The sequence below is a fragment of the Macaca thibetana genome, chromosome 10 (assembly GCF_024542745.1).
Source record: "Macaca thibetana thibetana isolate TM-01 chromosome 10, ASM2454274v1, whole genome shotgun sequence".
NCBI classification, from domain to species: domain Eukaryota; kingdom Metazoa; phylum Chordata; class Mammalia; order Primates; family Cercopithecidae; genus Macaca; species Macaca thibetana.
The window spans coordinates 12,472,438-12,499,580 of NC_065587.1; the positions used below are offsets into that span (position 1 = coordinate 12,472,438).

Consider the following 27,143-nt stretch of genomic DNA (forward strand, 5'->3'; position numbering starts at 1 on the left):
GCCTGGTCCCAGAACCCCAAGGTTTCCATCTGGAGCCCTGGCTGCTGGGATGCTGCGGGAGGGGGCAAAGAGGGTCTGAGCCTCCAGCTCTGAAAGGCCAGCCTTGCATTACAGGCCATGCCTGCATGACCTGTTAGGTCTCCAGCATGATATCTCATTGGCCCATTTTCTCTTTTTTTTTTTGAGGCGGAGCCTCACTTTGTTGCCCAGGCTGGAGTGCAGTGGCACGATCTTGGCTCATTGCAACCTACGCCTCCCAGGTTCAAGCGATCCTCCTGCCTCAGCCCCCCTAGTAGCTGGGATTACAGGCATATGCCACCATGCCTGGCCTAATTTGTGTGTTTTTTGTTTTTTGGTTTTTTTTTTTGAGATGGAGTCTCGCTCTGTCGCCTAGGCTGGAGTGCAGTGGCCGGATCTCAGCTCACTGCAAGCTCCGCCTGCCGGGTTTACGCTATTCTCCTGCCTCAGCCTCCTGAGTAGCTGGGACTACAGGCGCCCGCCACCACACCCGGCTAGTTTTTTGTATTTTTTTTTTTTTTTTTTTTTTTTTTTTTTTGAGACGGGGTCTCGCTCTGTCACCCAGGCTGGAGTGCAGTGGCCGGATCTCAGCTCACTGCAAGCTCCGCCTCCCGGGTTCACGCCATTCTCCTGCCTCAGCCTCCCGAGTAGCTAGGACTACAGGCGCCCGCCACCTCGCCCCGCTAGTTTTTTGTATTTTTTAGTAGAGACGGGGTTTCACCGGGTTAGCCAGGATGGTCTCGATCTCCTGACCTTGTGATCCACCCGTCTCGGCCTCCCAAAGTGCTGGGATTACAGGCTTGAGCCACCGCGCCTGGCCTAGTTTTTTGTATTTTTTAGTAGAGACGGGGTTTCTCCGTGTTAGCCAGGATGGTCTCCATCTCCTGACCTCGTGATCGGCCCGTCTTGGCCTCCCAAAGTGCTGAGATTATAGGCGTGAGCCACCGCGCCCAGCCCTAATTTGTGTATTTTTATAGAGACGGGGTTTCTCCATGTTGGTCAGACTGGCCTCAAACTCCCAACCTCAGGTGATCCACCCACCTCAGCCTCCCAAAGTGCTGGGATGACAGGTGTGAGCCACCGCACCCGGCCAGCCCCATTTTCAAGATGAGGAAACTGAGTTTCAGAGTAGTCAGTAGCTCGCCCAAGTCACACAGTGGATCTAGGACTTCAACCCAGGACTGTAGGAGCCAGGGAGCTCTTTGGGAACAAGGGGAATAGGGAGAAGAACTCGGAGTCAGGGTGGGTGACCGCGGGGGAGGAGGTGGGGGCAGGGCTCACTCTCCCTGGGCCCGGAGAGGGAGTTTCTCTTGGGAAGAGGCAGGCTCTGAGGCTGTTGATCTCTAAATTATAGCGTTGGCGCGTACCGGTTGCTGCAGCAACCGAGTTGTCCTGAACCGGGGAAGTGTATAAACATTGCCACAGATGCACAATTAGATCAGGAAGAAGAATAGAACAGAAAATAGAAACTTCCAGCCTTATGTAATTCTGGGCCAAAATGTTATTGGGAACCCAGGCCCAGTCCTGGCCCTGCCAGCTGCTAAGGGGCAGGGTAGCACCATGTCTTCCCTGGGGACCCAGTGGCAGGGAGGGGTGGAGAGAGGGTCTGTCCTCTACGGCCCGAGGCACATCCCGCCACCCAGTGCGGTGAGGGGCCTCTTCTGCTGCAACAGCTGGGGATGCTTGACAGGCAAATCCTGCCTATCACCAGCTCCTGGGAAGTGTGGGAAGGCAAGCAGGAGGGTGATGGCTTTACCCCAGCGCCTGCTGTCCCCGTAGGTCCCATGAGGTAGGGAGTTTTGGTGCCCATGTTACAGGTGAAGACGTGGAAGCTCCGAGAGGTGAACTGAGTGTGTCCTCCCCTCCCACTCCCTGTCTCCCCGCCATCAACTCATTCATGTTGGTGCCACGCAAGTTTGTATCCACTGCCAGCTTTGTGGCTGGCAGCTGGCTTTCCCTCTCTGAGCCACCCGGGACATGGGAATAGCGATGTCTACAGAGGAGTCAAAGCTGGGGACTCCCCCTTCCTCCACGGGGCACTGGGCAGGAATTTGGGCTCAAGGACTCAAAGCAGCACTGGGAGGGAAGAGTCTAAGAAAGTAGCTCAGACCCAGGTGGGGCTGCGGGTTCCAGTAGAACTTTCTTTTTCTTTTTCTTTTTTCTTTTTTTCTTTTTTTGACATGGGGTCTTGCTCTGTGGCCCAGGCTGGAGTTCAGTGGGATGATCACAGCTCACTGCAGCCTTGACCCCCTGGGCTCAATAGATCCTCCTGCCTTAGCCTCCCGAGTAGCTGATGCCACAGGCATGCACCACGATGCCTGGCTAATTTTCTTATTTTTTGTAGAGATGGGGTCTCACTCTGTTGCCCACGCTGGTCTCAAACTCCTGGCACAAACAATCCTTGCATCTCGGCCTCCCAAAATGCTGAGATCACAGGCATGAACCCCTGTGTCCGGCCGGAAATTTCTCAGTGCTAGAACTCTCCTATATGTCTTCTCTGTCCAGTGTGGTGTGGTGGCCATTGACCATATGTGACTCCTGATCACTTAAAATGTGGCTCATGCAAGGAAGGAGCTATACTTAATATTTTATTTAGTTTTAATTAAATGTAAAGAGCCACAGGTGGCCAGTGTCTATCTTACAGGAGGATGTCCAGCCCCCAAGAAGCCCAAAAGTCCATAGATGGAATCCAGGGAGGGGAGCGGGCCCAGAGCCTCCGTGGCTCCCTATGCTCAGGGCAAGCGGGACAGAGGGACAGGGAGGAACTGAGATGGGCCTCAGGAAGCTTCCAGAACAGTGAGCATAGGAGGGCCGGAGGGGCAGTGTTGAGGGGCAGGGACTAGGACCTGGATCCTTGTGGCTTTAGCTTCCTGGTCTGTGGACCCCTATCTCTAAGCTGGGCCGGACTCAGGGGCACTGGCTCAGACCCTGTCATCAGAACCCCCTCCGTTGCCACCCTCCGCCTGCTGCGGCAGAGGAAGTCTTAGGTCCTGGTCCAGGCTCACCTGCTTCTGAGAGTCTAGGGGCTGAGTCTGGGTGGCCCTGAGGAGGCCCCTCGCTCCCCAGCATCTCACCTGTCTGGCTTCTCCTCCGCAGGCCCTGCGTCTTCCCAGGTGACCACGCCGGCTTCAGGACATGCACGGACACAGCCGCAACGGCCAGGCCCACGTGCCCCGGCGGAAACGCCGCAACCGCTTTGTCAAGAAGAACGGCCAATGCAATGTGTACTTCGCCAACCTGAGCAACAAGTCGCAGCGCTACATGGCGGACATCTTCACCACCTGCGTGGACACGCGCTGGCGCTACATGCTCATGATCTTCTCCGCGGCCTTCCTTGTTTCCTGGCTCTTTTTTGGCCTCCTCTTCTGGTGTATCGCCTTCTTCCACGGTGACCTGGAGGCCAGCCCAGGGGTGCCCGGGGCGGGCGGGCCGGCGGCGGGCAGTGGCGGGGCAGCCCCGGCGGCCCCCAAGCCCTGCATCATGCACGTGAACGGCTTCCTGGGTGCCTTCCTGTTCTCGGTGGAGACGCAGACGACCATCGGCTACGGGTTCCGGTGCGTGACGGAGGAGTGCCCGCTGGCAGTCATCGCTGTGGTGGTCCAGTCCATCGTGGGCTGCGTCATCGACTCCTTCATGATCGGCACCATCATGGCCAAGATGGCGCGGCCCAAGAAGCGGGCACAGACGCTGCTGTTCAGCCACCATGCGGTCATCTCGGTGCGCGACGGCAAGCTCTGCCTCATGTGGCGCGTGGGTAACCTACGCAAGAGCCACATTGTGGAGGCCCACGTGCGGGCCCAGCTCATCAAGCCCTACATGACCCAGGAGGGTGAGTACCTGCCCCTGGACCAGCGGGACCTCAACGTGGGCTATGACATCGGCCTGGACCGCATCTTCCTGGTGTCGCCCATCATCATTGTCCACGAGATCGATGAGGACAGCCCGCTCTATGGCATGGGCAAGGAGGAGCTGGAGTCAGAGGACTTCGAGATCGTGGTCATCCTGGAGGGCATGGTGGAGGCCACGGCCATGACCACCCAGGCCCGCAGCTCCTACCTGGCCAGCGAGATCCTGTGGGGCCACCGCTTTGAGCCCGTGGTCTTTGAGGAGAAGAGCCACTACAAGGTGGACTACTCGCGTTTTCACAAGACCTACGAGGTGGCCGGCACACCCTGCTGCTCGGCCCGGGAGCTGCAGGAGAGTAAGATCACCGTGCTGCCCGCCCCGCCGCCCCCTCCCAGTGCCTTCTGCTATGAGAACGAGCTGGCCCTCATGAGCCAGGAGGAAGAGGAGATGGAGGAGGAGGCGGCTGCGGCGGCCGCAGTGGCCGCAGGCCTGGGCCTGGAGGCCGGCTCCAAGGAGGAGGCGGGCATCATCCGGATGCTGGAGTTCGGCAGCCACCTGGACCTGGAGCGCATGCAGGCTTCCCTCCCGCTGGACAACATCTCCTACCGCAGGGAGTCTGCTATCTGACCTCCAGGCCCGGCCCTCACCACTGCCCACAAGAGCCTCTGCCGGGGGTAGGATGCCAGGACACCCCCTCCCACACTCAGGACAGAGCCAACCCTGGCTCCGTGGACCTTCTGGAGGAAGGTGGGGGTTTCAAAGACTGGGGGACCCCTTCCTCCTGACTCCAGCACCCTGGCCTGGGAAGAGCTCGGCCCAATCAGCCTGGGTTCCCCCAGCACCTACTCCTGGTGGCTCTGGGTCCCCGGATCCACCACCCTTCCCCCACTGACTCTTCAAGGACGTGCCCTCTTTGCTCTCAGAACCTTGGGGAAGGTGACTGGACTGCTGGGTGGGAGACATCTCGGGGTTTCAGGGTGGGCAGGGGGTTAGTTTGGGGAGGGGGGTGCGTTTCTTTTGCATGACTGTGGCCTGTTGCTCATGACTTTCTTTTGTAAATATCTATAAATGGAGACAGATGGAGACACCAAATTCACCTTCTGCCGTTTTTACCTGCCAGACAAGGAGATATGGTCCCTCTCTGTGCACCCTTCCCCACCCTGCCCATCAAGCCTAGCCCCTTCCCCTGCCCAGCTGGCTGGCCCCTTGAGGCCCGCAAAGCCAGCCACCTTGGCCCTTGGATGGTGTTGAGTTTGGGTGCAGAGGAGGGACTCTGAGGGGTGGGATGAGGGAGCATCCCTCCCTCCCTGCAGTCCCTCCGGCCCCGGGGCCCAGCCCAGATTGACAATAGAGTTTGTAACTATATATATACACACATTTGAGACGGAGTTTGTAATCATATATATATATTTGAGACGGAGTTTCGCTCTTGTTGCCCAGGCTGGAGTGTAATGGAGCAATCTCGGCTCACTGCAACCTCGGCCTCCCGGCTTCAAGAGATTTTCCTGCCTCAGCCTCCTGAGTAGCTGAGATTACAGGCATGACCCACCACACTCAGCTAATTTTTGTATTTTTAGTAAAGATGGGTTTCACCATGTTGGCCAGGCTGGTCTCGAACTCCTGACCTCAGGTGATTCACCCACCTTGGCCTCCCAAAGTGTTAGGATTATAAGCGTGAGTCACCGCACCCGGCCATAACTATATATTTTTAATAAAGTATATGGTCCATTGGGGTTGGCTGGTTGAAGATGGAGGGGTGAGAAGGAGAGACAGTGAGCAAGCACACATGTAATTGTGCCTGTGTGTCATGTGTGTGCCTGTGTAGTATGTATGCCTATGTGTCAGGTGTGTGCCTGTGTGTGTCATGTGTGTGCCTGTGTAGTATGTGTGCCTGTGTGTTATGTGTGTGCCTGTGTGTTATGTGTGTGCCTGTGTAGTATGTGTGCCTGTGTGTGCCTGTGTGTTATGTGTGTGCCTGTGTTATGTGTGTGCCTGTGTAGTATGTGTGCCTGCAAGTGTCTGTGTGTTATGTGTGTGCCTGTGTGTTAGGTGTGTGCCTGTGTGTGTCATGTGTGTGCCTGTGTGTGTGTGTGTGCCTGTGTAGTATGTGTGCCTGTGTGTTATGTGTGTGCCTGTGTGTTAGGTGTGTGCCTGTGTAGTATGTGTGCCTGTGTGTGTCTGTTATGTGTGTGCCTGTGTGTAAGGTGTGTGCCTGTGTAGTATGTGTGCCTGTGTGTGCCTGTGTGTTATGTGTGTGCCTGTGTGTTAGGTGTGTGCCTGTGTGTTATGTGTGTGCCTGTGTGTTATGTGTGTGCCTGTGTATGTGTGTGCCTGTGTGTTATGTGTGTGCCTGTGTAGTATGTGTGCCTGTGTGTGCCTGTGTTATGTGTGTGCCTGTGTGTTATGTGTGTGCCTGTGTAGTATGTGTGCCTGTGTGTGCCTGTGTTATGTGTGTGCCTGTGTGTGCCTGTGTGTAAGGTGTGTGCCTGTGTAGTATGTGTGCCTGTGTGTGCCTGTGTGTTATGTGTGTGCCTGTGTGTTAGGTGTGTGCCTGTGTGTGTCATGTGTGTGCCTGTGTGTCAGGTGTGTGCCTGTGTAGTATGTGTGCCTGTGTGTTATGTGTGTGCCTGTGTGTTATGTGTGTGCCTGTGTAGTATGTGTGCCTGTGTGTGTCTGTGTTATGTGTGTGCCTGTGTGTAAGGTGTGTGCCTGTGTAGTATGTGTGCCTGTGTGTGCCTGTGTGTTATGTGTGTGCCTGTGTGTTAGGTGTGTGCCTGTGTGTGTCATGTGTGTGCCTGTGTGTCAGGTGTGTGCCTGTGTGTGGATGTGTGTGCCTGTGTGTGTGTTATGTGTGTGCCTGTGTGTTATGTGTGTGCCTGTGTAGTATGTGTGCCTGTGTGTGTCTGTGTTAGGTGTGTGCCTGTGTGTGTGATGTGTGTGCCTGTGTAGTATGTGTGCCTGTGTGTGCCTGTGTGTTATGTGTGTGCCTGTGTGTTAGGTGTGTGCCTGTGTAGTATGTGTGCCTGTGTGTGCCTGTGTGTTATGTGTGTGCCTGTGTAGTATGTGTGCCTGCATGTGCCTGTGTGTTAGGTGTGTGCCTGTATAATATGTGTGCCTGTGTAGTATGTGTGCCTGTGTGTGTTATGTGTGTGCCTGTGTAGTATGTGTGCCTGCATGTGTCTGTTAGGTGTGTGCCTGTGTAGTATGTGTGCCTGAGGTGCGTGCCTGTGAGTATGTGGAACTTTATCATGTGCCTGCCTGTATTATGCATGTCCTTGCCTGTGTAGTATGTGTGCCTGTGTGTGCCTGTGTGTTAGGTGTGTGCCTGTGTAGTATGTGTGCCTGCATGTGTCTGTGTGTGTGGCCCTTTCTGAGTGACTGACCCTTGGAGGGAACTTTATCACCTGCCATTCTCCTTCCTGCAAGTCAATAGAAGGATCTGGAGTTGGCATCAAAGAACCAAAAGCTTTGATGTCAGAGCTTTGTTACCTAATAGCTGTGTGACTGTCAGTTCTTGGCCTCAGTTTCATCTTCTGCAGAATGGGATTAACCATCCCTCCTGCCTGCGATAATGGGCAGGATAGCCCTGTGTGGATGTCAGCCAACCCTTCCTAACTCAGGTGGAAGGGGGAAGGGCCCACCCGATCCACACCTCCCTACATATATGCAGATCCATACACCGCTGGTAGAGCTGGTGGCAGGACACTGATGGGAAGGGCCCAGGGGCCGGGAAACCTGGTCACAGACTTGACCAAGACAGGCTTGGTCTCTGCTCTCTGTGGGACCTTGGGTAAGTCCCTTCCCTTCTCTGGCTTCGGTTAGCCTATGCTATGTAACCAGTCAGCGCAAAACGGAGAGCAATGATGCATCCTCTGTTAGGGTCCTGTGGGTGGGCTGGGGTTCCTAGCTGATTTCTCCTGGGCTCACCCGGCAGCTGTGCTCAGCTGGACCGTCAGTGGGCCTGGAAGACCCCCGAAGAACATGTCGGCAGCTGGTCTGACTGCTTTCTGGGGGGCTTTGGTTCTCCTCCAATAGGCTACATCACGTTCCTTCATGGCGACTCCGGGCAGCAGCCTAAGAGGGCGAAGGTAGAAGCTGCAAGGTTTCTGGAGGCCTAGCCTTGAACTTGGATAACACCGCTTCCACTGCAGTCTATCGGGCAGAGTCCAGGTCACAAGGCCAGCCCGGGTTCAAAGGGTGGGAAATTAGACTCCACCTTTTGAGAAGGAGGCAAAGTCACATTGCCAAGGACATGCGGAGCAGGAGGGAGCTGTGGCCCTAGTTGGTCATCTATCCCAGAACCTTGGAGTTTGAGGGTTCCTCCCACCCGACCTCTATTCTACAGGCCGACTGTGTGCCTTGGGCTGTAAGGAAGCAGAAGGCACCCTTCTGGGTCCCAGGGATCTTCCACACAAAGGTGCCAGCTGCCTCGAGAAACAGGGAAGCAGCCGGCAAGCTTGCCTTGCGAATGACCACGGCTCACCAGCCCCGGCAGTATAGCTGCCGTTTGGGTGAATCACTGCGCACCCCGTATGCTGCGCTGCTGCAGAAGGAAACTGGAGACCTCTTTCCTGGAGACGGAGCCTCGTTCGGGATCCAAGCCTCCCAACAGATAACTCATAATGTCTCTGATTCGCATAACACCTTTCCCGTCCTTGGGTTCATTGAACTCTTACGAAACTCCAAGAGGAAGCCAGGACAAGGATTATGGCCTCCTTTTACTGATGAGGAAATAAATGGTGGCCCAGAGAACCAGGGAACTGGCTGGAAACAAAGTGAGGACAGTCAGAGGCCCGGGACCCTGCTTTTCCTTCACTCCATCCTCTCCCAGGTGGGGGCTCAATGAGGGGGAGAGGCTGCTTCCTTTCCTCTTCTGCCCCCTCTCAGATTTCCCAGAGTGCACCTGTGGTCTTTGGGGGCCCCCCTGGAAGAGCCTGTGGGGGCCGCTCAGCAAGAAAGAAATTCACATTCTGGAAGGACCCCTGGTCCTCTTCTGTCAGCTGAGTACCCCAGGGTCTCACTCCTGACCCTGGAGGCTCATGAGAGATGTCCCGCTATCCAGCCCCGCAGGCCCTGGGTGGGTCTCGCCAGGTCTCCCCGGTCCTCCTTCCACATCCCCAGGATGCCACGGCTCCCGGGCTACGAGCAGTAACTGAAGAGGACTCAGGCTCAGGTGCTCCCAGACTCAGAAGCCTCCACCTGGAGCACGTCTTCGGGGATGTCCACCCTCCTCTAAGATATGCGAGAGGCCTGGATGCAGGGTGAGGAAGGGGTACATGTGGGGTTACCTCAAAGAGGGCCCGTCATCCACCATCCAGAGCAACATGGGGCGTTCCAAGGTCCCTCCAGGCCCTTCACCAGCTTGCGGCTTGCTCATATGCTTGTGGTAGTTGCTCTTTTTGGAGGGGCCTGGTCTCTCTGGTCACATGCAAGGTGACCTGTGGCAGGGTCACACAGAAGAGGCAAGTGAAAGCCCAAAGCCAGCACTTCTGGAGTGCCAAAGGTCAGCTCCAGTGTGGGCACTGGAGGAGAGGGCCATGAGGTGCCGAGAGCCCGCAGCTGCAGGGAAGCTCCCAGGCCTGGCTGCGCTGCAAACTCCTGCTGGCTCAGCTCTGCTTGGGGCTGACTCACCTTCCCTCTCCCACCTGTTCCCCTTTCACAGCCCTCCCACCTGCCTCCCTCCTCGTGCAGCTCCTCTGATCTCTCACTCCACTCCGGCTCCTGCGGCACTGACATGGGGGGATTGCTGCGTCTGGGGGTGTAAGAACCTTAGATGTCACGGAGCCTAGAATTGCGCACACGGGCGGGCTGAAGGAGCCGTAAAGTGCTGCCAAGCCCTCCTCATGCCACACCAGCTTCCCTGCAGAGCCAGGGTAGGGAGACCCCCTCTGCCCTGCCCTGCCCTCTCTTCCCCACTTCGGTCACAGCCTCTGGGGGAGCAGGAGTGGTGGGCGGGATGGAGAGAATGACGAGGGTATCATGCGTGCAGAAGAAAAGGAGGAAGACAGGGAGGGAGGAAGAGGAAGAAAGGGAGGAAGACAGGGAGGGAGGAAGAGGAAGAAAGGGAGGAAGACAGGGAGGGAGGAAGAGGAGGAAAGGGAGGCAGACAGATAGGGAGGAAGAGGGCGGGTCTAATGGGAGCAGAAAATCCCACCCTTATCTGGCCACGCCTGCCGGCCTGCCTGGAATCCCACAGCTGAGACCTAATCCTTGTAGATTCACCATGGCTTCCTTCCCACCAGCTTCTGGAAGATTTATCTTCTTTATGAACTCAAATAGCTCATAGAAGAATAGAGAAGAACTTAGGAGGCGTCCAACTCAGCTATTTCACCTCATCGCGTTCACCCCCATCTTTGTTAGACCCCACGACCGCAATCAGAGGACTGCTTCCTGCGTCTGGCTTTTCTCATTGCAGTTTTTTCCAGGTATTGACTTTTCTGGGTATTGATGGATTCTACATCTTTTCAATTTTTTTTTTTTTGAGATGGAGTCTCACTGTGTTGCCCAGGCTGGAGTGCAATGGTGTAATCTCGGCTCACCACAACCTCCACCTCCTGGGTTCAAGAGATTCTCCTGACCAGGCATAGTGTCTCATGCCTGTAATCCTAGGACTTTGGGAAGCCGAGGCGGGCAGATCACCTGAGGTTGGGAGTTCAAGACCAGCCTGACCAACATGGAGAAACCCTGTCTCTACTAAAAATACAAAATTAGCCGGGCATGGTGGCACATGCCTGTAATATCAGCTACTCGGGAGGCTGAGGCAGGAGAATCACTTGAACCCGGGGGGTCGGAGGTTGCAGTGAGCTGAGATCGCGCCATTGTACTCCAGCCTGGGCAACAAGAGTGAAACACCATCTCAAAAAGAAAAAAAAAAAAAAAGAGATTCTCCTGCCTCAGCCTCCCAAGTAGTTGGGATTACAGGTGCACACCACCATGCCTGGCTAATTTTTTTGTATTTTTAGTACAGATAGAGTTATGTCGACCAGGCAAGTCTCAAACTCCTGACCTTGTGATCTGCCCTCCTCAGCCTCGCAAAGTACTGGGATTGCAGACGTGAGCCACTGCGCCCAGCCTTCAGTTTTTAATGACTGTAGAATGTTCATCAAATTGTACAGGATCAAAAATTATAGACCATTATGGATCATCAAGGCAACCCCTCATTTACAGAGACAGAAACTGAGACCTGGAGCAACGCAGTGATGAACATCTTTGTTCACTGTTTTTTCTTCTTGTGCCTGTTTGCATAAGCTGAGTACAAGTTTCAAAAGCTAACAATTCTGGGCTCTGTGTGGCAGACTGTAGAAATGCACCCTTCACTCAAGCCTGTAATCCCAGCACTTTGGGAGGCCGAGATGGGCAGATTACGAGGTCAGGAGATCGAGACCATCCTGGCTAACATGGTGAAACCCCGTCTCTACTAAAAAAAATACAAAAAGCTAGCTGGGCGTGGTGGCAGGCACCTGTAGTCCCAGCTACTTGGGCGGCTGAGGCAGGAGAATGGCATAAACCCGGGAGGCGGAGCTTGCAGTGAGCTGAGATCCGGCCACTGCACTCCAGCCTGGGCAACAGAGCGAGACTCTGTCTCAAAAAAAAAAAAAAAAAAGAAAAGAAATGCACCCTTCAGTCTTCGAATCTTTCTACAAGGACAATGTAGACCTGGGTCCCAGGAATTGGAAAGTGAAGGAGCTTTAAATCCAATATCCTGGCCGGGCATGGTGACTCACACCTGTGATCCCAGCACTTCAGGAGGCCGAGGCGTGTGAATCACGAGGTCAGGAGTTCAAGACCAGCCTGGCCAACATGACGAAACCCTGTCTCTACTGAAAATACAAAAATTAGCCGGGCGTGGTGGCGTGGGCCTGTAATCCCAGCTACTCAGGAGGCTGAGACACGAGAATCACTTGAACCTAAGAGGCAGAGGTTGCAGTGAGCTGAGATCATGCCACTGCACTCCAGCCTGGGCAACAGAGTGAGACTCGGTCTCAAAAAAAAAAAAAAAAAGAGGAGCTGGGACCTGATGACCTCCAGGGTCCTGATGTGCCTGACCACCTAGAATTTTGTTCCTGTGACCTTCAGAAGCTGGCAGGATGTCTGGGGAAGAAGTGAGGACAGACAGAATGGGCACTTGGCAAAACTGGCCAAGCCTAGTTCTGCCCCTCCCCCAATCACTGGCCACCCCTTACTCCACTTACTGCCTGGAACCTGGCAGGACATTCCTCACACAGCCCTGTGGGAATCCCACAGCCAGAAGCAAGTGCCTGGATCCTGGTCCTGAGCTCACACGCCGGCCCCACCCACTACAGATTCTAAAGGGCATCTCCAGGTCACACAGTGAATACCTGTTGAGCACCTTCTGTGAGTAAGGAAGGCCCTGTTTTAGCAGAAAGCATTCAGCACTGAACCAAACCGACAAAGATGGAGCTGGGACCTGGGCCCCCACCCTTCAGCCCTGGGCTGAGTCCTGAAGCTGGCCTCTGGCCTGGGCTCTGCCACCAACGCCAGGTGGGACCATGGGCAAACACCTGCCACTAGCTGCTCAGGCTTGGGACAGCAGCCAGGGCTCCTTGGTCATGGTTGCTGGAGCTGTCTGCTGCAGTTGCAAGGGCTTTGTAACGGGGCAGGTAAGCCAGAGCCCCTGCTGGGTGGAGGTTGCTGTCAGCTCTCGCAGTACCCACAGCGAGAAGGAGGCCAAGGAGAGACCCTTGGTTGTCCCTAGTTCAGAGGAAGAGAGGGGAGGGGAGGGGAATTAGAGACATCACACAGGGGCACAGCCACAGAGCCCTATCCAGAGCCAGGCCCCTGACCCCCTGCCTGTCACCAGGGTTACCTTCTGGGATGTGGCCCCTTGGGATGAGGGTCTGGAGGCCAGCACCTGCCCCTCTGGCCTCCTGGGGCTCCTGCTAAGCAGGGCAGAGGCTCAGCTCACTGTCCTCCCCTTGCCATCCCTGGAACCTCCCCCAGGCCTATCTGAGCCCCTCCTGCCTCACCTCCCCCTGGGGCCTCTGTCTACACCTGGTGCAGGGCCTAAGGGTGAGTGCACGCAGGCAGGAAGGGTTCAGGGAGAGGCGACAGAGCTGTGAGGATGGAAGGGATATTACACACTGATGTGGGAGGAGGTGACAGGGACAGGCTGTGACAGAAATGAGGAGGGAGAGGAGACACACAGAAGAGACACTGAGAGAGTCAGAGACAGAGAAAGACAGAGAGACAAGGGCTGAGAGAGGGAGGCCTACTGAGAACCAGGGGCCAAGAGTGAGTCCGAGGGAGGCAGAAGAGAACACGAAACAGATCAAGTGGAGTTCCAGCAGGGGAGGCACTGGCTTGTGGATCCGGAGACACCACACTGAGTCACAGGTGGACAGCAACAGTTGTCGGGGCACAGAGGGAGGGGAAATGATGGCCTCCCACCCCCTACAAGGCCTGGCATGTCTGTGGGGAAGCAGCTGGGCGCTCAAGGACCCCAGGATGGCAAAACCCTAGGTCCGCATTGCAGCCAGGCAGAGAGGAAGGTGGGCGTTAGAGAAAAGGAGCTGGGGCTGAAGAAGGGATGGCCCCAGCAGAATGCCGGGGGGCGCTGAGTGGTGGGGGAGCTGCACGGGAAAGCCAGAGGAGGCTAAGGAGATGCAGAGACCAAGGCAGCCCAGCAACTACGGCAGTGGCTGGAGCTCCTGCTGAGGCCTTGGCCTCCGAAACCCAAATCGGAGAGAGGAAGGCCAGGCACGGCGGCTCATGCCTGTAATCCCAGCACTTTGGGAGGCTGAGGTGGGTGGATCACCTGAGGTTGGGAGTTTGAAACCATCCTGGCCAACATGGTGAAACCCCGTCTCTACTAAAAACACAAAAAATTAGCCAGGTGTGATGGCAGGCGCCTATAATTCCAGCTACTCGGGAGGCTGAGGCAGAATTGTTTGAACCTGGGAGGCAGTTTGCAGTGAGCCGAGACTGCACCATTGCACTCCAGCCTGGGCAACAGAGTGAGACTCTGTCTCAAAAAAAAAAAAAAATGGAGATGAAGAAAATCCAGAGGCTGCAGGGGACAACGAAGCCCCGCTATGTGTGTGTTGGGGGCAAAAGACAAGCCTGTCGCCAATGCCAGTTCCACTTGGCAGCTGTGTGCCCCGAGCTTCCTCTCTTCTTCTCTGCAGATGGGGACACTGATGTCTGCCCTGTGGGCTGGAGCAGGCGGCGACTCTGTCCCAGCTGTGAGATCTCCTCCACCGCCCCTGACTCCTACCCTGTCGGGCCCACCCCCAGGCTCTTATCACCACTGGAGGGGAATCTGAGCAATCCCCTACGATCAGGGTCACAGTGAATGCTGCACTTTCCAGGGGACGGAGCCCCTTACTCTCTGATTTCTCATTTGACACCCCCATCTGCCCTGTGAAGGGGGTTCTGTGATTCCCCCGTTGTACAGATGAGGAGGCTCTGAGGGGTGACACGTCTTGTCCAAGGCTTTCTGGCCTTAAGGTTGAAGACTCTTCAGACTCTGCACCGTGGCAGAGGCGGGCTGGGAGGAGAGTGAAGCTGAAAAGGGGTCCATGGCATGGGTGGGGCCGTACAGGGGGCTGGGCCAGGTGAGCAGGTGAGGACGACACACTAATGACCTGGGACCTTTTCCTGTAGGCAGTGGGGAACTCTGGGCAGTCTGGGAGCAGAGGAGTGGGTGACGGATGTGGCATTCAGGAGCTGCACGTGGCAGCTGAGTGGCCTGGAGCAGGGACTGGGCAGGGACAGGAAGCCGGCAGGCCCGGGTGGGCAGAGTGGCAGCCTGGACGGGGCCAGCCTTCTCACAGCCTCTGCCAGTCCCCAGGTGTCTGAGGCTGCTGAGGGACACTGAATGGGGCAGCAGGAATAGGAGGGGCCACTTTCGGGGTTCTGAAGCCAGTCAGGGAGGACCTGGGAAGCTGCCAGAGGCACCTCAGTGGGGAGGAGGGCGCGAGACAGATGAATGACGGGCAAATGGCAGGTGAGAGGAGGGAGGATATGGACAATTGAGCATGGGGACAGCAAAGGTGGGGCCGTGGAGAGGACAGGCCAGGTTGGTCACAGCCCAGTCACTGCAGAGAAGGAGGGGGTGCGGAGGGGGCCACAAATGGCCTTGCCACCTCCTGGCAGCCAAAGACCAGCTTGGGGGTTGGGGGGATAATGAAATCAGGCTTTGGCTTTGTTGCGTCATGAAGGTGGCGGCAGAAGGGCAGGGCCTGGAGCCCGCAGCCTGGGTGAGGGGCCCAACCATGCTGTCCCTCTCGGGTGGTCCTGGGCCCAGCGACTTCCCAGCCCTGGGCTTCAACTGTAAAAACGGGGTGATAACAACAGTCCCTCTCTCACAGGGGCGACAACCTGCAACTACGTGGCATCGTGACGTGGATCCACCGCAGCATGGAGCGGGGTTTGCATCACGAAAGACGCTCCTCCTCTTAGCCTGGCCCCAGGCGGGCCTCACCGGGAGACCTGGAGAATGGGTTTGCCGGACCCCTGGCCGCAGGCGGGCCTCACCGGGAGACCTGGAGAATGGGTTTGCCGGGCACCTGGCCGCGGGCGGGCCTCACCGGGAGACCTGGAGAATGGGTTTGCCGGGCGCCTGGCCGCGGGCGGGCCTCACCGGGAGACCTGGAGAATGGGTTTGCCGGGGAAGGCAGGCTTCGAAAGCCCCGGGTCATTGCAGCGCCTCCCAGCCCAGCTCTCCGCCAGCCTCCCCACGGGACATGTCATAAACATCAGAGTTGGATGGGCCTTGGCCAGGCACGGTGGCTCACTCACGCCTGTAATCCCTGCACTTTGGGCTGCCGAGGCAGGTGACTCACCTGAGGTCAGGAGTTTGAGACCAGCCTGGCCAATATGGTGAAATCCTGTCTCTACTAAAACAAAAATTAGCTGGGCATGGTGGTGGGTGCCTGTAATCCCAGCTACTTGGGAGGCTGAGGCAAGAGAATCGCTTGAGCCTGGGAGGCAGAGGTTGCAGTGAGCCGAGATTGCGCCACTGCACTCCACCTGGGCGACAGAATGAGTGGCCCCATCTCAAAAAAAAAAAAAAAAAAAAGTTTGATGGGCCTTTTGGGACTGTGGTCCTATCTCACGGAAGTACGCATGGGGACACTGAGGCCCAGAGAGGAAATGGGCTTGCCTGCGTTTGGGCAGTAACTCAGACGCCCACCTGAGGCTGGAGCTTCCCAGGCCTGCCTTCTTGGCTTCAGGCCTATCTGTGAGAAGGGGCAAGACTGCGGCCTCCTGTGGGGTGGGACGCAGGGCCTCACTGAGCCGTCACGCGTGCAGAGGGCCAGGCACCCGGCAGGTGGTCAGGAAACAGCTGCTCCTTCTGCCTGTCGAGGTCCCGCTCATGCCCACTGCTGGGGTTAAGAGCATATCTCAGGCGTCATCTAGACCTGGCTGAATCTGGGCTCTGCCCCTTGCTACTGACTGATCTTGGAGAGGCGAGTTGGCCTCTCAGAGACTCATCTGTAAGATGGGGAAGCCCCAGCTCCTACCTCACACGGCTGCCCTGAGGATGGAGGGAGGTGATGTTTTGGGGCCCCCAGCCCCTCAGCAGCCACGGTCCTCTCCCACTCCTTGGCCAGCGCCCTCTGCCCCAGGCCGCACTCACAGGGCCCACCCCCTGCCACTCCGGCGTAGGGGAGGGCCTGCCCTCGTACAGGCTGAAGCAACTTCTCACTTCTGGCAGGGAAGTGACTCCTGTTTGCCTCAGGCCCCCAAAATAGAGTCCTATTTTAGCTTCCAGCTCCTCCATGGGGAGGCCCAGAGTGCAGCGGGAGGGTGTTCGCTGCTGAAGCCTGCACCAGCCACCGTCACCCGCCCTCCCGCGCCCTGGCCCCGCTCCGCCAGGCACTGCCAAGTGATGTGCTTGGGCCTCTCCTGCCTCCTGGTAACGTCCCTGTCACCCAAAACCCTCCACCAAAGCCTGGGCTGCCTGTTCCTCCTGGCTGGGTTCCAATTCGAATTCCAGTCCAGGGTCTCCATTCCCCCCGACTCACAGGTCCCAAGACCATCGTGCATACCAGAATCTCAGCATTCCCCTTCGCAGGATTCGGATTAGGTCACCTGGGCCCACTGGCCAGTCCATCCTTCCACAGCCCCATTCCAGGGAAAGCAGAAGTTCTTCCAGGGGCAGAAGGAGGGAGACAGGACTGCTGAATTAGAACTTGAGCCATAAAATGTATTCGTCCAGCTCCACAGAACCTTCCCCCTGAGCTACCCATGTCTTCCCACTCCAGAGGCTTCCCACCTGCAGTTCCCCCAGCACAGAATGCCCTTCATCATCTCCAGCTGGGACTGGACTGCCGACTGCCCAGGTCCAGTCATGCTCTTACCCCCTCTAGGGACACTAAGGAAGGACGTCCAAGCAGAGACAGCATATACAAAGTCCCCTTATAAAAGAGGGGGCTGGACCGGGCCCAGTGGCTCATGCCTGTAATCCCAGCACTTTGGGAGGCCAAGGCAAGCGGATCACCTAAGGTCAGGTGTTCAAGACCAACCTGGCCAACACAGTGAAACACTGTCTCTACTAAAAATACAAAAATTAGCTGGACGTGGTGGCAGGCACCTGTAATCCCAGCTACTCAGGAGGCTGAGGCACAAGAATCGCTTGAACCCAGGAGGCAGAGGTTGCAGTGAGCTGAGATTACGTCATTGCACTCCAGCCTGGGCGACAGAATGAGACTCCATCTCAAAATAAATAAAATTAAATTAAAAAGGGGGCTGCCATCATCGGGCAGGGTGTTTCTGGCTTCCAGAGGAGGTAGGGGGCTTTCAGCCCTTTGCCACATTTTACAAATAAAAAACAAAGGCAGGCTGGGTGCAGTGGCTCACGCCTATAATCCCAGCACTTTGGGAGGCCAAGGCGGGCGAATCATGAGGTCAGGAGATTGAGACTATCCTGGCTAACACGGTGAAACCCCGTCTCTACTAAAAATACAAAAAATTGGCCAGGTGTGGTGGCGGGCGCCTGTAGTTCCAGCTACTCGGGAGGCTGAGGCAGGAGAATAGTGTGAATCCGGGAGGCGGAGCTTGCAGTGAGCCGAGATTGTGCCACTGTACTCCAGCCTGGTGACAGAACAAGACTCTGTCTCAAAACAAAAAACAAAACAAAACAAAACAAAACAAAAAGGCACAGACAAGTGAAGTAGCTTGCCCAAGATGATACGCTGGTCAGTGAGAAGGCTGGAATTTGAGCCCTGTCTGTCTCCAGAGCCTGGCCCCCGCATTGTCATACTTGCCTCTAGCAGGCGCTCAGAAGATGTGCATCGGTGCCATTCCAGGCTGCTAGGCTACTGCTCACCAACCGTGCCTCTCTTGGCGTATCGCCTCACTTAGCACAGCTGCTTACCTGTAAGAGTGGAGCCAAGCCTTCCTTTCTGGTGGAGGCAAGGGGTTGTGAGGAACTCCTCAATGATCAGATTCTAGATTTGGTGAGTCAATGTGAGGTGCAGATGGATGGGAGGGTGGGAGGCAGACTGTGGGCACAGAACTGGGGTTGCAGGCAGGTGGAAGGCTGGAGGTGCTTTGGCTGCATTCCATAGCACAAGACCACAGTCAACAGCTCCTCTGCTAAAGGGGAAGCCAAGTAGGGTGCGGAGGTGCACACCTGTAGTGCCAGCTACTCAGGAGGCTGACGTGGAAGGATGACTTGAGCCAGGAGTTCGAATCTGATTGCCCCGTGAATGTCACTACCTGCCAACTTGGACAACACAGTGAGACCCTGTCTCTCTAGAAAAATACAAAATAGAAGGTGAAGACAAGACTCAAGCAAATCTCCCAAGGCCTCTGGGCTCCAGGCTCCCAGCCCCTAGGCCTCCAGGCAGGTTTCCCAACTGCTCTAGGCACCAGAGTCCCACCATCCAGCCACCCTGGCTAGGCTTGAGTCCCATGCCTGTCTCGAAACCACCATTACGGCCGGAGGACCACTCTGACTGGCTAGGCCTGAGCTGGGGGCATGGAGAGGCTTCTGATCTTAATGGGGACACTGGGGGTCCTGGCTGTGGGCCCTGGCAACCTTTAGGGAGGGGAGGGGAGGCCAGAGGGTCTGAGAGCCCAGGAGGGGAGGGAGGAAAAAAGCCGTGGGTCGGGGGTGGGCGTTCAGGAGAAGGTTCATCCGAATCCGTCTAAGCCAAGGTCTGGTCAGAAGGCAGCGCAGAGCCCTGAAGTCAAGGTCCCACTCTGCTGGGCCGGGTAAGGCCACACCAGACCTTGGAGGCCAGGCTTCCCCATCTGTCAGATGGGGGCAACAGTCATACCAACCTCACGGGCTGTTAAGAGAGTGCAAAGAAGCGTAGGCATTTAGCTCAGCACCGGCAGCTGTTATTTTTGTCCTCATCTCTCAAAGTTCGCCTCTCAATCCCAGGCACGCACTGACTCTGGCTCGGCACCAGACAGTTGGCAACGCCCCTTTGCAGTCGGCATCTGCAGGGAGGCACAGGTGTCCCGTCTACAGGTGGGAGACCAGGCCCAGCAGCCCGAGGTCCCTCAGAGGTCAGAACCAGGACCTCACCCAGAACCCCCGACTCCAAACCCGGATCCTCCCATGGCCGCAGTGTTGGCCGACTTGGATTAGGTGGGTTGGGTGGGGGATGCGCTTCTTTGACTCTTTTCCCTCCTGTCACAGAGGGACCAGAGTGACCTCATTATCCCCTCCCCTGGGAAGTGCACCCCAGACAGGCGGTTACTAATTATTCTCGCCTCTCCGCGGGCCCCGGCGGGCCCCGGGGTCCCTGCTCCACAGCGCCGCCCGGTGGCCGCCTCCGGAGCTGCGGGCTGCTGCGGGCTGCTGCGGGCTGCTGCGGGCGGACTGGCGCGGCCCCCGCGGAACCCCAGCACCCGGAGCCCGTCTGGTTCCCCCGGCTTCAGTCCTTGCCCCAACACCCGCCCGCAGGCTTCACACCTTCCTGCCGCGAGCACCCGGGGGCCCCTGACTCCCCCGCACGCGTCTCCCCATGCGCGCCACCGCTGCCGCCAGCAAGAGTCACCACGCCCGTTTCTCAGGTGTACAGGTCAAGGCTCTGGAGGCGAAGTGACTCCCAAGGTCATGTGGCCAGGACGGGACTGAAGGGCCTTGGGGCAGACAGCGAGGAGTGGGAGGCGGAATTGGAGTCCAGGTATGACTTTGTCCTCTTATTTTCTTTGGCACACCGGAGTCTGCAAAGTGAGTTTCACAGACACCATCCAGCCCTGCACTGCTCCCAGCGTGACCCCCGGGCCACCCGGATCAGCCTCCCCGCTGCGCTGTCCAACACAAAAGCCCCGACTCACACTGCGCACTTGAAGTGTGGCTGGTGTAATTGAGGTGTGCTGTGAATGTAAGATACACACCAGATTTCAAAGACTTAGTAGTAAGAAAGATTGCAGCCGGGCGCGGTGGCTCAAGCCTGTAATCCCAGCACTTTGGGAGGCTGAGACGGGCGGATCACAAGGTCAGGAGATCGAGACCATCCTGGCTAACACGGTGAAACCCCGTCTCTACTAAAAAATACAAAAAGCTAGCCGGGCGAGGTGGCGGGCGCCTGTAGTCCCAGCTACTCGGGAGGCTGAGGCAGGAGAATGGCGTGAACCCGGGAGGCGGAGCTTGCAGTGAGCTGAGATCCGGCCACTGCACACCAGCCCGGGTGACAGAGCGAGACTCCGTCTCAAAAAAAAAAAAAAAAAAAAAAAAAAAAAGACTGCAAACTATCTTTAAATTATTGGTTACTTTTTTTTTTTTTTAAGAAATGAAGTCTCCCTCTGTCGCCCAGGCTGGAGTACAGTGGCGCGATCTCTGCTCACTGCAACCTCGGCCTCCCAGGTTCAAGTCATTCTCCTCCCTCAGCCTCCCGAGTAGCTGGGATTACAGGCACGCACCACCATGCCCGGCTAATTTTTTGTATTTTTAGTAGAGAGGAGTTTCACCTTGTTGGCCAGTCTGGTCTCCAACTCCTGGCCTCAAGTGATCCTCCTGCCTTGGCCTCTGAAAGTGCTGGGATTACAGGCGTGAGCCACCAGGCGCCTGGCAGGTTACATTGTTTAAATATAATATATCTGATATATTTGGTTAAATAAAATATATAATTAAAATTAATCTCGCCTTTCTGTTTACTTTTTAATGTAATTGCTAGAACATTTAAATTGATGTGATGTGGATCATTTTGTGGCTTACATATTGTAGGACGGGGCTAGACTCAATTGGCAAAAGGTGCCCACCCCTGACATCCTGAGATGGGTCCTGAGATCTGCATTTTAACAAGCTCTCTTCAAGGATTCTGCAAACTACCAAATCTCAGATTGAAGCTCCAGTTAATAACTGTAGGCCGGGCGTGGTGGCTCACACCTGTAATCCCAGCACTTTGGGAGGCCAAGGTGGGTGGATCATGAGGTCCAGAGATCGAGACCATCCTGGCTAACACGGTGAAACCCTGTCTCCACTAAAAATACAAAAGAATTAGCCAGGCGTGGTGGCAGGCGCCTGTAGTCCCAGCTACTCAGGAGGCTGAGGCAGGAGAATGGCGTGAACCCGGGAGGCGGAATTTGCAGTGAGCCGAGATGGCGCCACTGCACTCCAGCCTGGGCCACAGAGCAAGACTCCGTCTCAAAACAAATAATAATAATAATAATAATAACTGTAGGCCAGGTGCAGTGACTCAGGCCTGTAATTCCAGCACTTTAGGAGGTCGAGGTGGAGGACTGCTTGAGCTCCAGAGTTTGAAAGCTATATATATATACAAGGAAATATAATATATATTGTATAATAATAAAATATATTTTGTATACTTATTTTTAAAATCATTAAAATTTTTATTTTAAAAATTGACATAAAAATTATGGTTATTGTACACAACATGTTGTTTTGAATTATGTATGCATTGTGGAATGGCTAAATCGAGCTAACTAATGTAGGTGTCACCACATACTTATTGTTTTATGGTGAGAACACTTAAAATGTACTCTCAGCGGCCGGGCGCGGTGGCTCAAGCCTGTAATCCCAGCACTTTGGGAGGCCGAGACGGGTGGATCACGAGGTCGGGAGATCAAGACCATCCTGGCTAACATGGTGAAACCCCATCTCTACTAAAAAATACAAAAAACTAGCCGGGTGAGGTGGCGGGCGCCTGTAGTCCCAGCTACTCAGGAGGCTGAGGCAGGAGAATGGCGTAAACCCGGTAGGCGGAGCTTGCAGTGAGCTGAGATCCGGCCACTGCACTCCAGCCTGGGCAACAGAGCAAGACTCCGTCTCAAAAAAAAAAAAATGTACTCTCAGCAATTTTCAAGAATACAATACATTGTTATTAACTGTGGTCACCATATACAATAGATCTCTTGTACTTATTCCTCCCGTCTAACTGAAATTTTGTATCCTTTGGACCAACATCTCCCAACACTCCCACTCCCTCTGCCAGCCTCCGCACAACCACCATTCTCCTCTCTCCTCTCTCCTTCTGTGGAGTTCAACTTTTTTTTTTTTTGAGACAGAGTTTCGCTCTTGTTACCCAGGCTGGAGTGCAATGGCACGATCTCGGCTCACTGCACCCTCCGCCTCCCGGGTTCAAGCGATTCTCCTGCCTCAGCCTCCTGAGTATCTGGATTACAGGCGTGCACCACCACGCCCGGCTAATTTTTTATATTTTTAGTAGAGACGGGGTTTCTCCATGTTGGTCAGGCTGGTCTCAAACTCCCGACCTCAGGTGATCCGCCCGCCTCGGCCTCCCAAAGTGGTGGGATTATAGGCGTGAGCCACCGCGCCTGGCCAAGTTCAGCTTTTTTAGATTCCATAGTATAAGTGAAATCATGAGTACTTGTCTTTCTGTGCCTGGGTTATTGCAGTTAACATAATGTCCTCCAGGTTCGTTCACGGTGCTGACAGTGACAGGACTGTCTCTTTTTTTAAGGCTGAATAGTATTCCATGGTGTATATATACCATATTTTCTTGATCCATTCATCCACCGATGGACATTTTTGGTTGTTTCCACAGCTTGGCTATTGTGAATAAAACTGCAATGAGCATGGGGTGCAGATGTCTTTTTGACATACTGATTTCATTTCCTTTGGATACACACCCAGTAGTGGGATTGCTGGATCATATGGTAGTTCTATTTTTATTTTGTTTTTGAGGAACCTCCATACTGTTTTCCATAATGGCTGTACTAATTTACATTCCCACCAACCATATGCAAGGATTCCCCTTTCTTCGCGTCCTCTCCAACACTTGTTACGTCCAAGATGTATTTCTAAAGATCATTACCTATATAATTTCATTAAACAAAATATTTTTATAGAAAGGACAAATGACCTAACAAATTGCAAGGAAATAAAAATAAAAGAGATGGAGTAGGAACCTATAGATTGAATGAAATTTAAGAGACATTGAGGCCGGGCACGGTGGCTCACGCCTGTAATCCCAGCACTTTGGGAGGCCGAGGCAGGCGGATCACCTGAGGTCAGGAGTTCAAGACCAACCTGGCCAACATGGTAAAACCACATCTCTACTAAAACTACAAAAGGTAGCTGGGCATGGTGGTGGGCACCTGTAATCCCAGTTACTTGGGAAGCTGAAGCACGGGAATCATTTGAACCTGGGAGGCAGACGTTGCAGTCAGCCGAAATCATGTCACTGCACTCCAGCCTGGGCGACAGAGTGAGACTCTATCTCAAAAATAAATAAATAAATAAATAAATAAAATAAATAAATAAATAAATAATACTAATATAGAGAGAGTATAAAATATTATACTCAAATATTTACAAATTAACTTACGTAACATATGAGATTTGCTTCAAAATAATATGGAAAGAGCATAATCATGTTGATTTGGTGTATACCTAAGCTGGTTGATGGGTGTGTGGGCTGGGGGGACGGTTATTTTATACTATTTTGTAGTTTTGTATATGTTTAAAAGTTTCTGTAATAAAAATATTTTTTAAAAATAAGAAATTGAGTCATTTCTCACTGAGGCCAACTGGTAGATTAGAAGTTATTTGATTCAGATTAGAAGAGGGGGAGGTGCAGTGAAGAAGAAGGCCGGGTGCAGTGGCTCATGCCTGTAATCCCAGCACTTTGAGAGGCCGAGGCAGGCGGATCACTTGAGGTCAGGAGTTCAAGACCAGCCTGGACAACATGATGAAACCCTGTCTCTACTAAAATACAAAAAAAATTAGCTGGGAGTGGTGGTGTGTGCCCATAATCCCAGCTACATACTCGGGAGGCTGAGGCAGGAGAGAATTGCTTGAACCCGGAAGGCGGAGGTTGGAGTGAGCCAGGATGGCAACACGGCATTCTGGCCTGGGCAACAGAGTGAGACTTCGTCTCAAAAAAAAAAAAAAAAAAAAAAAAAAGAAGAAGAAGAAGAAAAAGAAGAAGGGGAGAAAATAAATTGTTTTTCTTTGTCTGGAAAAAAGATTAAAATCAGGCCAGGTGTGGTGGCTCACACCTGTAATCCCGGAACTTTGGGAGGCCAAGGCAGGCAGATCGGGAGATCGGGAGTTTGAGACCAGCCTGACCAACATGGAGAAACTCCATCTCTACTAAAAAAAAAAATACAAAATTAGCTGGCCGTGGTGGCGCATGCCTATAATCCCAGCTACTCAGGAGACCGAGGCAGGAGAATCACTTGAACCTGGGAGGTGGAGGTTGCGGTGAGCTGAGATTGCGCCATTGCACTCCAACCCAGGCAACAAGAGTAAAACTACGTCTAAAAAACAAAAACAAAACAACAACAACAACAACAAAGATTAAAATCAAAAGATTTTTCATTATATTAATAACAGACAAACTAGGCTTCAAGGCAAAAGTATTATTAGAAACAAAGAAGGAATATATAACTCCAGGAAGATAAAACAATTCTGAACTCTTATACACCTGATAACACAACCTCAAACTATATAAAGCAAATCAAGGAGAAGCTAACAAATCCATTATTCTAAACAGAGCTTTTTTCCTTTCCTTTGATAATGCTGGTGCCAATATAACTAGAGATTTTATGACAAACATTCAGTGACTGACACATCAAAAAGATGAGAGAATCACTAAGGCTATAGAAGATATAAACAGGGGCCAGGTGTGGTGGCTCACGCCTGTAATCCCAACACTTTGGGAGGCTGAGGTGGGCGGATCACCTGAGGTGGGGAGTTCAAGACCAGCCTGGCCAACATGGAGAAACTCTGTCTCTACTGAAAATACAAAATTAGCTGGCGTGGTGGCACATGCCTATAATCCCAGCTACTTGGGAGGCTGAGGCAGGAGAATCATTTGAACCCGGGAGGCGGAGGTTGCGGTGAGCTGAGATCACACCATTGCACCCCAGTCTGGTAAACAAGAGCAAAACTCTGTCTGAAAAGAAGAAGAAGAAGAATATATAAACAAGATGGATATTCAATATCATTAGTAATAAGGGACGTGTAAATTAAAGCTGCAGTGGGTTGGGATTTTACTCTCACTGGCTTGGCAGATATTATGAAATTGAACGGTTTCAGATTTGGCAAGGAAATGAATCAGTGAGAACTCTCATCTGCTTTGGGCAGGAGTATGAACTGGTTCAAACTCCTTCGAAAATAGTTTAGCCTTGCCTAATAAAGTTGAACATGTTGCACACACAATAATTGAGCAATTCTCATCTTACACTTATTATTTAAGGAACACATATGTGGCCAACAGTAAGAAAAAAGAGAAATACAGCCAGGCGCGGTGGCTCATACCTGTAATCCCAGCACTTTGGGAGGCTGAGGAGGGTGGATCACCCGAGATTAGGAGTTGGAGACCAGCCTGGCCAACATGTTGAAACCCTATCTCTACTAAAAATACAAAAAATTAGTCGGGCGTGGTGGCGGGCACCTGTAATCCCAGCTACTTGGGAGGCTGAGGCAGGAGAATCACCTGAACCCGGGAGGTGGAGGTTGCAGTGAGCCAAGATCACACCATTGCACTCCAGCGTGGGCAACAAGAGTGAAATTCTGTCTCAAAAATAAATCAATAAATAAATAAATAAGAGAGAAAGGAGGAGGTGCAGGCATAGAGATGTACAGGGGTATAATTCAGGTGTTAGCAGTTTTTATGGGTGGTGAGTACATGGTATCTCTATTTTTTTTAAATTGTAGCTCTTTTGCATGCATATCTTACAATAAAAATTCTGTCTATATATTTGCATATATCATGTCTGTAGTTCAATGCATAAGAGGTCTGGAAGGAGACCCCAGACTGTTCACAGTGGCTCTTCCTGGAAAGTGTTATTGGGGCACAGGTGCATTCAAGGAGGAGACTCATATTTTACCCAAATATTCCTGGATGGTTTTAATGTTTTTACAGTAAGTGCATATGACTTGCATAATTTCAAAGACCTAATTACAGCAAGTGAAGCAAAACAAAACCTAAATAACATTCACTTGAGATGAGCGAAAATGCCACAGGGACATTTTAAGAGGCAGGTTGATGGGATGGAAAGAGCTGCCACTTTCTGGCGAGTGATGGGACCTTCCTGAGGCTCAGTTTCTTCATCTGTAAAATGGGCCCAGTGGGTCCTGTCTCACGGAGTCCCTGGAGGACTAGGGAGAATTAGATGGGCAAGGGGCCTGCCTCAGCCCTGGGTGCTCAGTGGATGTTTAGGAGGACACAGAAGCACTGAAAAGAGGGGGACCTGGCCAGCTGCAGAGGCTCACACCTGTCATCTCAACACTTTGGGAGGCCAAGACAGGTGGATCACCTGACGTCAGGAGCTCGAGACCAGCCTGGTCAACGTGGCGAAACCCCGTCTCTACTAAAAATACGAATTAACCAGGCGTGGTAGTGCATGCCTGTAATCCCAGCTACTCCGGAGGCTGAGGCAGGAGGATCCTTTAACCTGGGAGGTGGAGGTTGCAGTGAGCCGAGATTGCACTATTGCACTCCAGCCTGGGCAACAAGAGTGAAACAGTGTTTTGGGAGTTCAGAGGAGGGGGGCTAAAGATTGTGAAACTGGGCTGGACATGGTGTCTCACTCCTGTAATCTCAGCACTTTGGGAGGCCGAGGCGGGAGGATCACTTGAGTCCAGGAGTTTGAGACCAGCCTCAGCCACATAGCGAAACCCTGCTTCTACAAAAAATACAAAAATTAGCTAGGCATGGTGGTGAGGGCCTGTGGTCCCACCTACTCGGGAGGCTGAGGTGGGAGGATCACTTGAGCCCTGGAGGCAGAGGTTACAGTGAACTGAGATCACACCACTACACTGCAGCCTGGGCAACAGAGTGAGACTCTGTCTCAAAAACAAAGCAAAACAAACAACAAAAAAAGCGTGGGACTGAGAACAAGCTTTCAGCTCTGGGGTGGAGGAG

At 53.8% G+C, this 27,143-nt stretch overlaps 2 protein-coding genes across 5 annotated transcripts in view; one reads left to right on the plus strand and one right to left on the minus strand.

The window, feature by feature from the left end:
• Window positions 1-4,956, plus strand: part of KCNJ4 (potassium inwardly rectifying channel subfamily J member 4) — a 29,607-nt gene extending 24,651 nt beyond the window's left edge. The window contains exon 2 of the mRNA XM_050806274.1: window positions 3,115-4,956. Within this exon, the coding sequence (XP_050662231.1) occupies window positions 3,154-4,491 (1,338 nt within the window). The 5' untranslated portion in view covers window positions 3,115-3,153 and the 3' untranslated portion in view covers window positions 4,492-4,956. The remainder of the gene's footprint in view (window positions 1-3,114) is intronic.
• Window positions 1-27,143, minus strand: part of CBY1 (chibby family member 1, beta catenin antagonist) — a 628,117-nt gene that overhangs the window by 249,169 nt on the left and 351,805 nt on the right. The window lies entirely within an intron of this gene.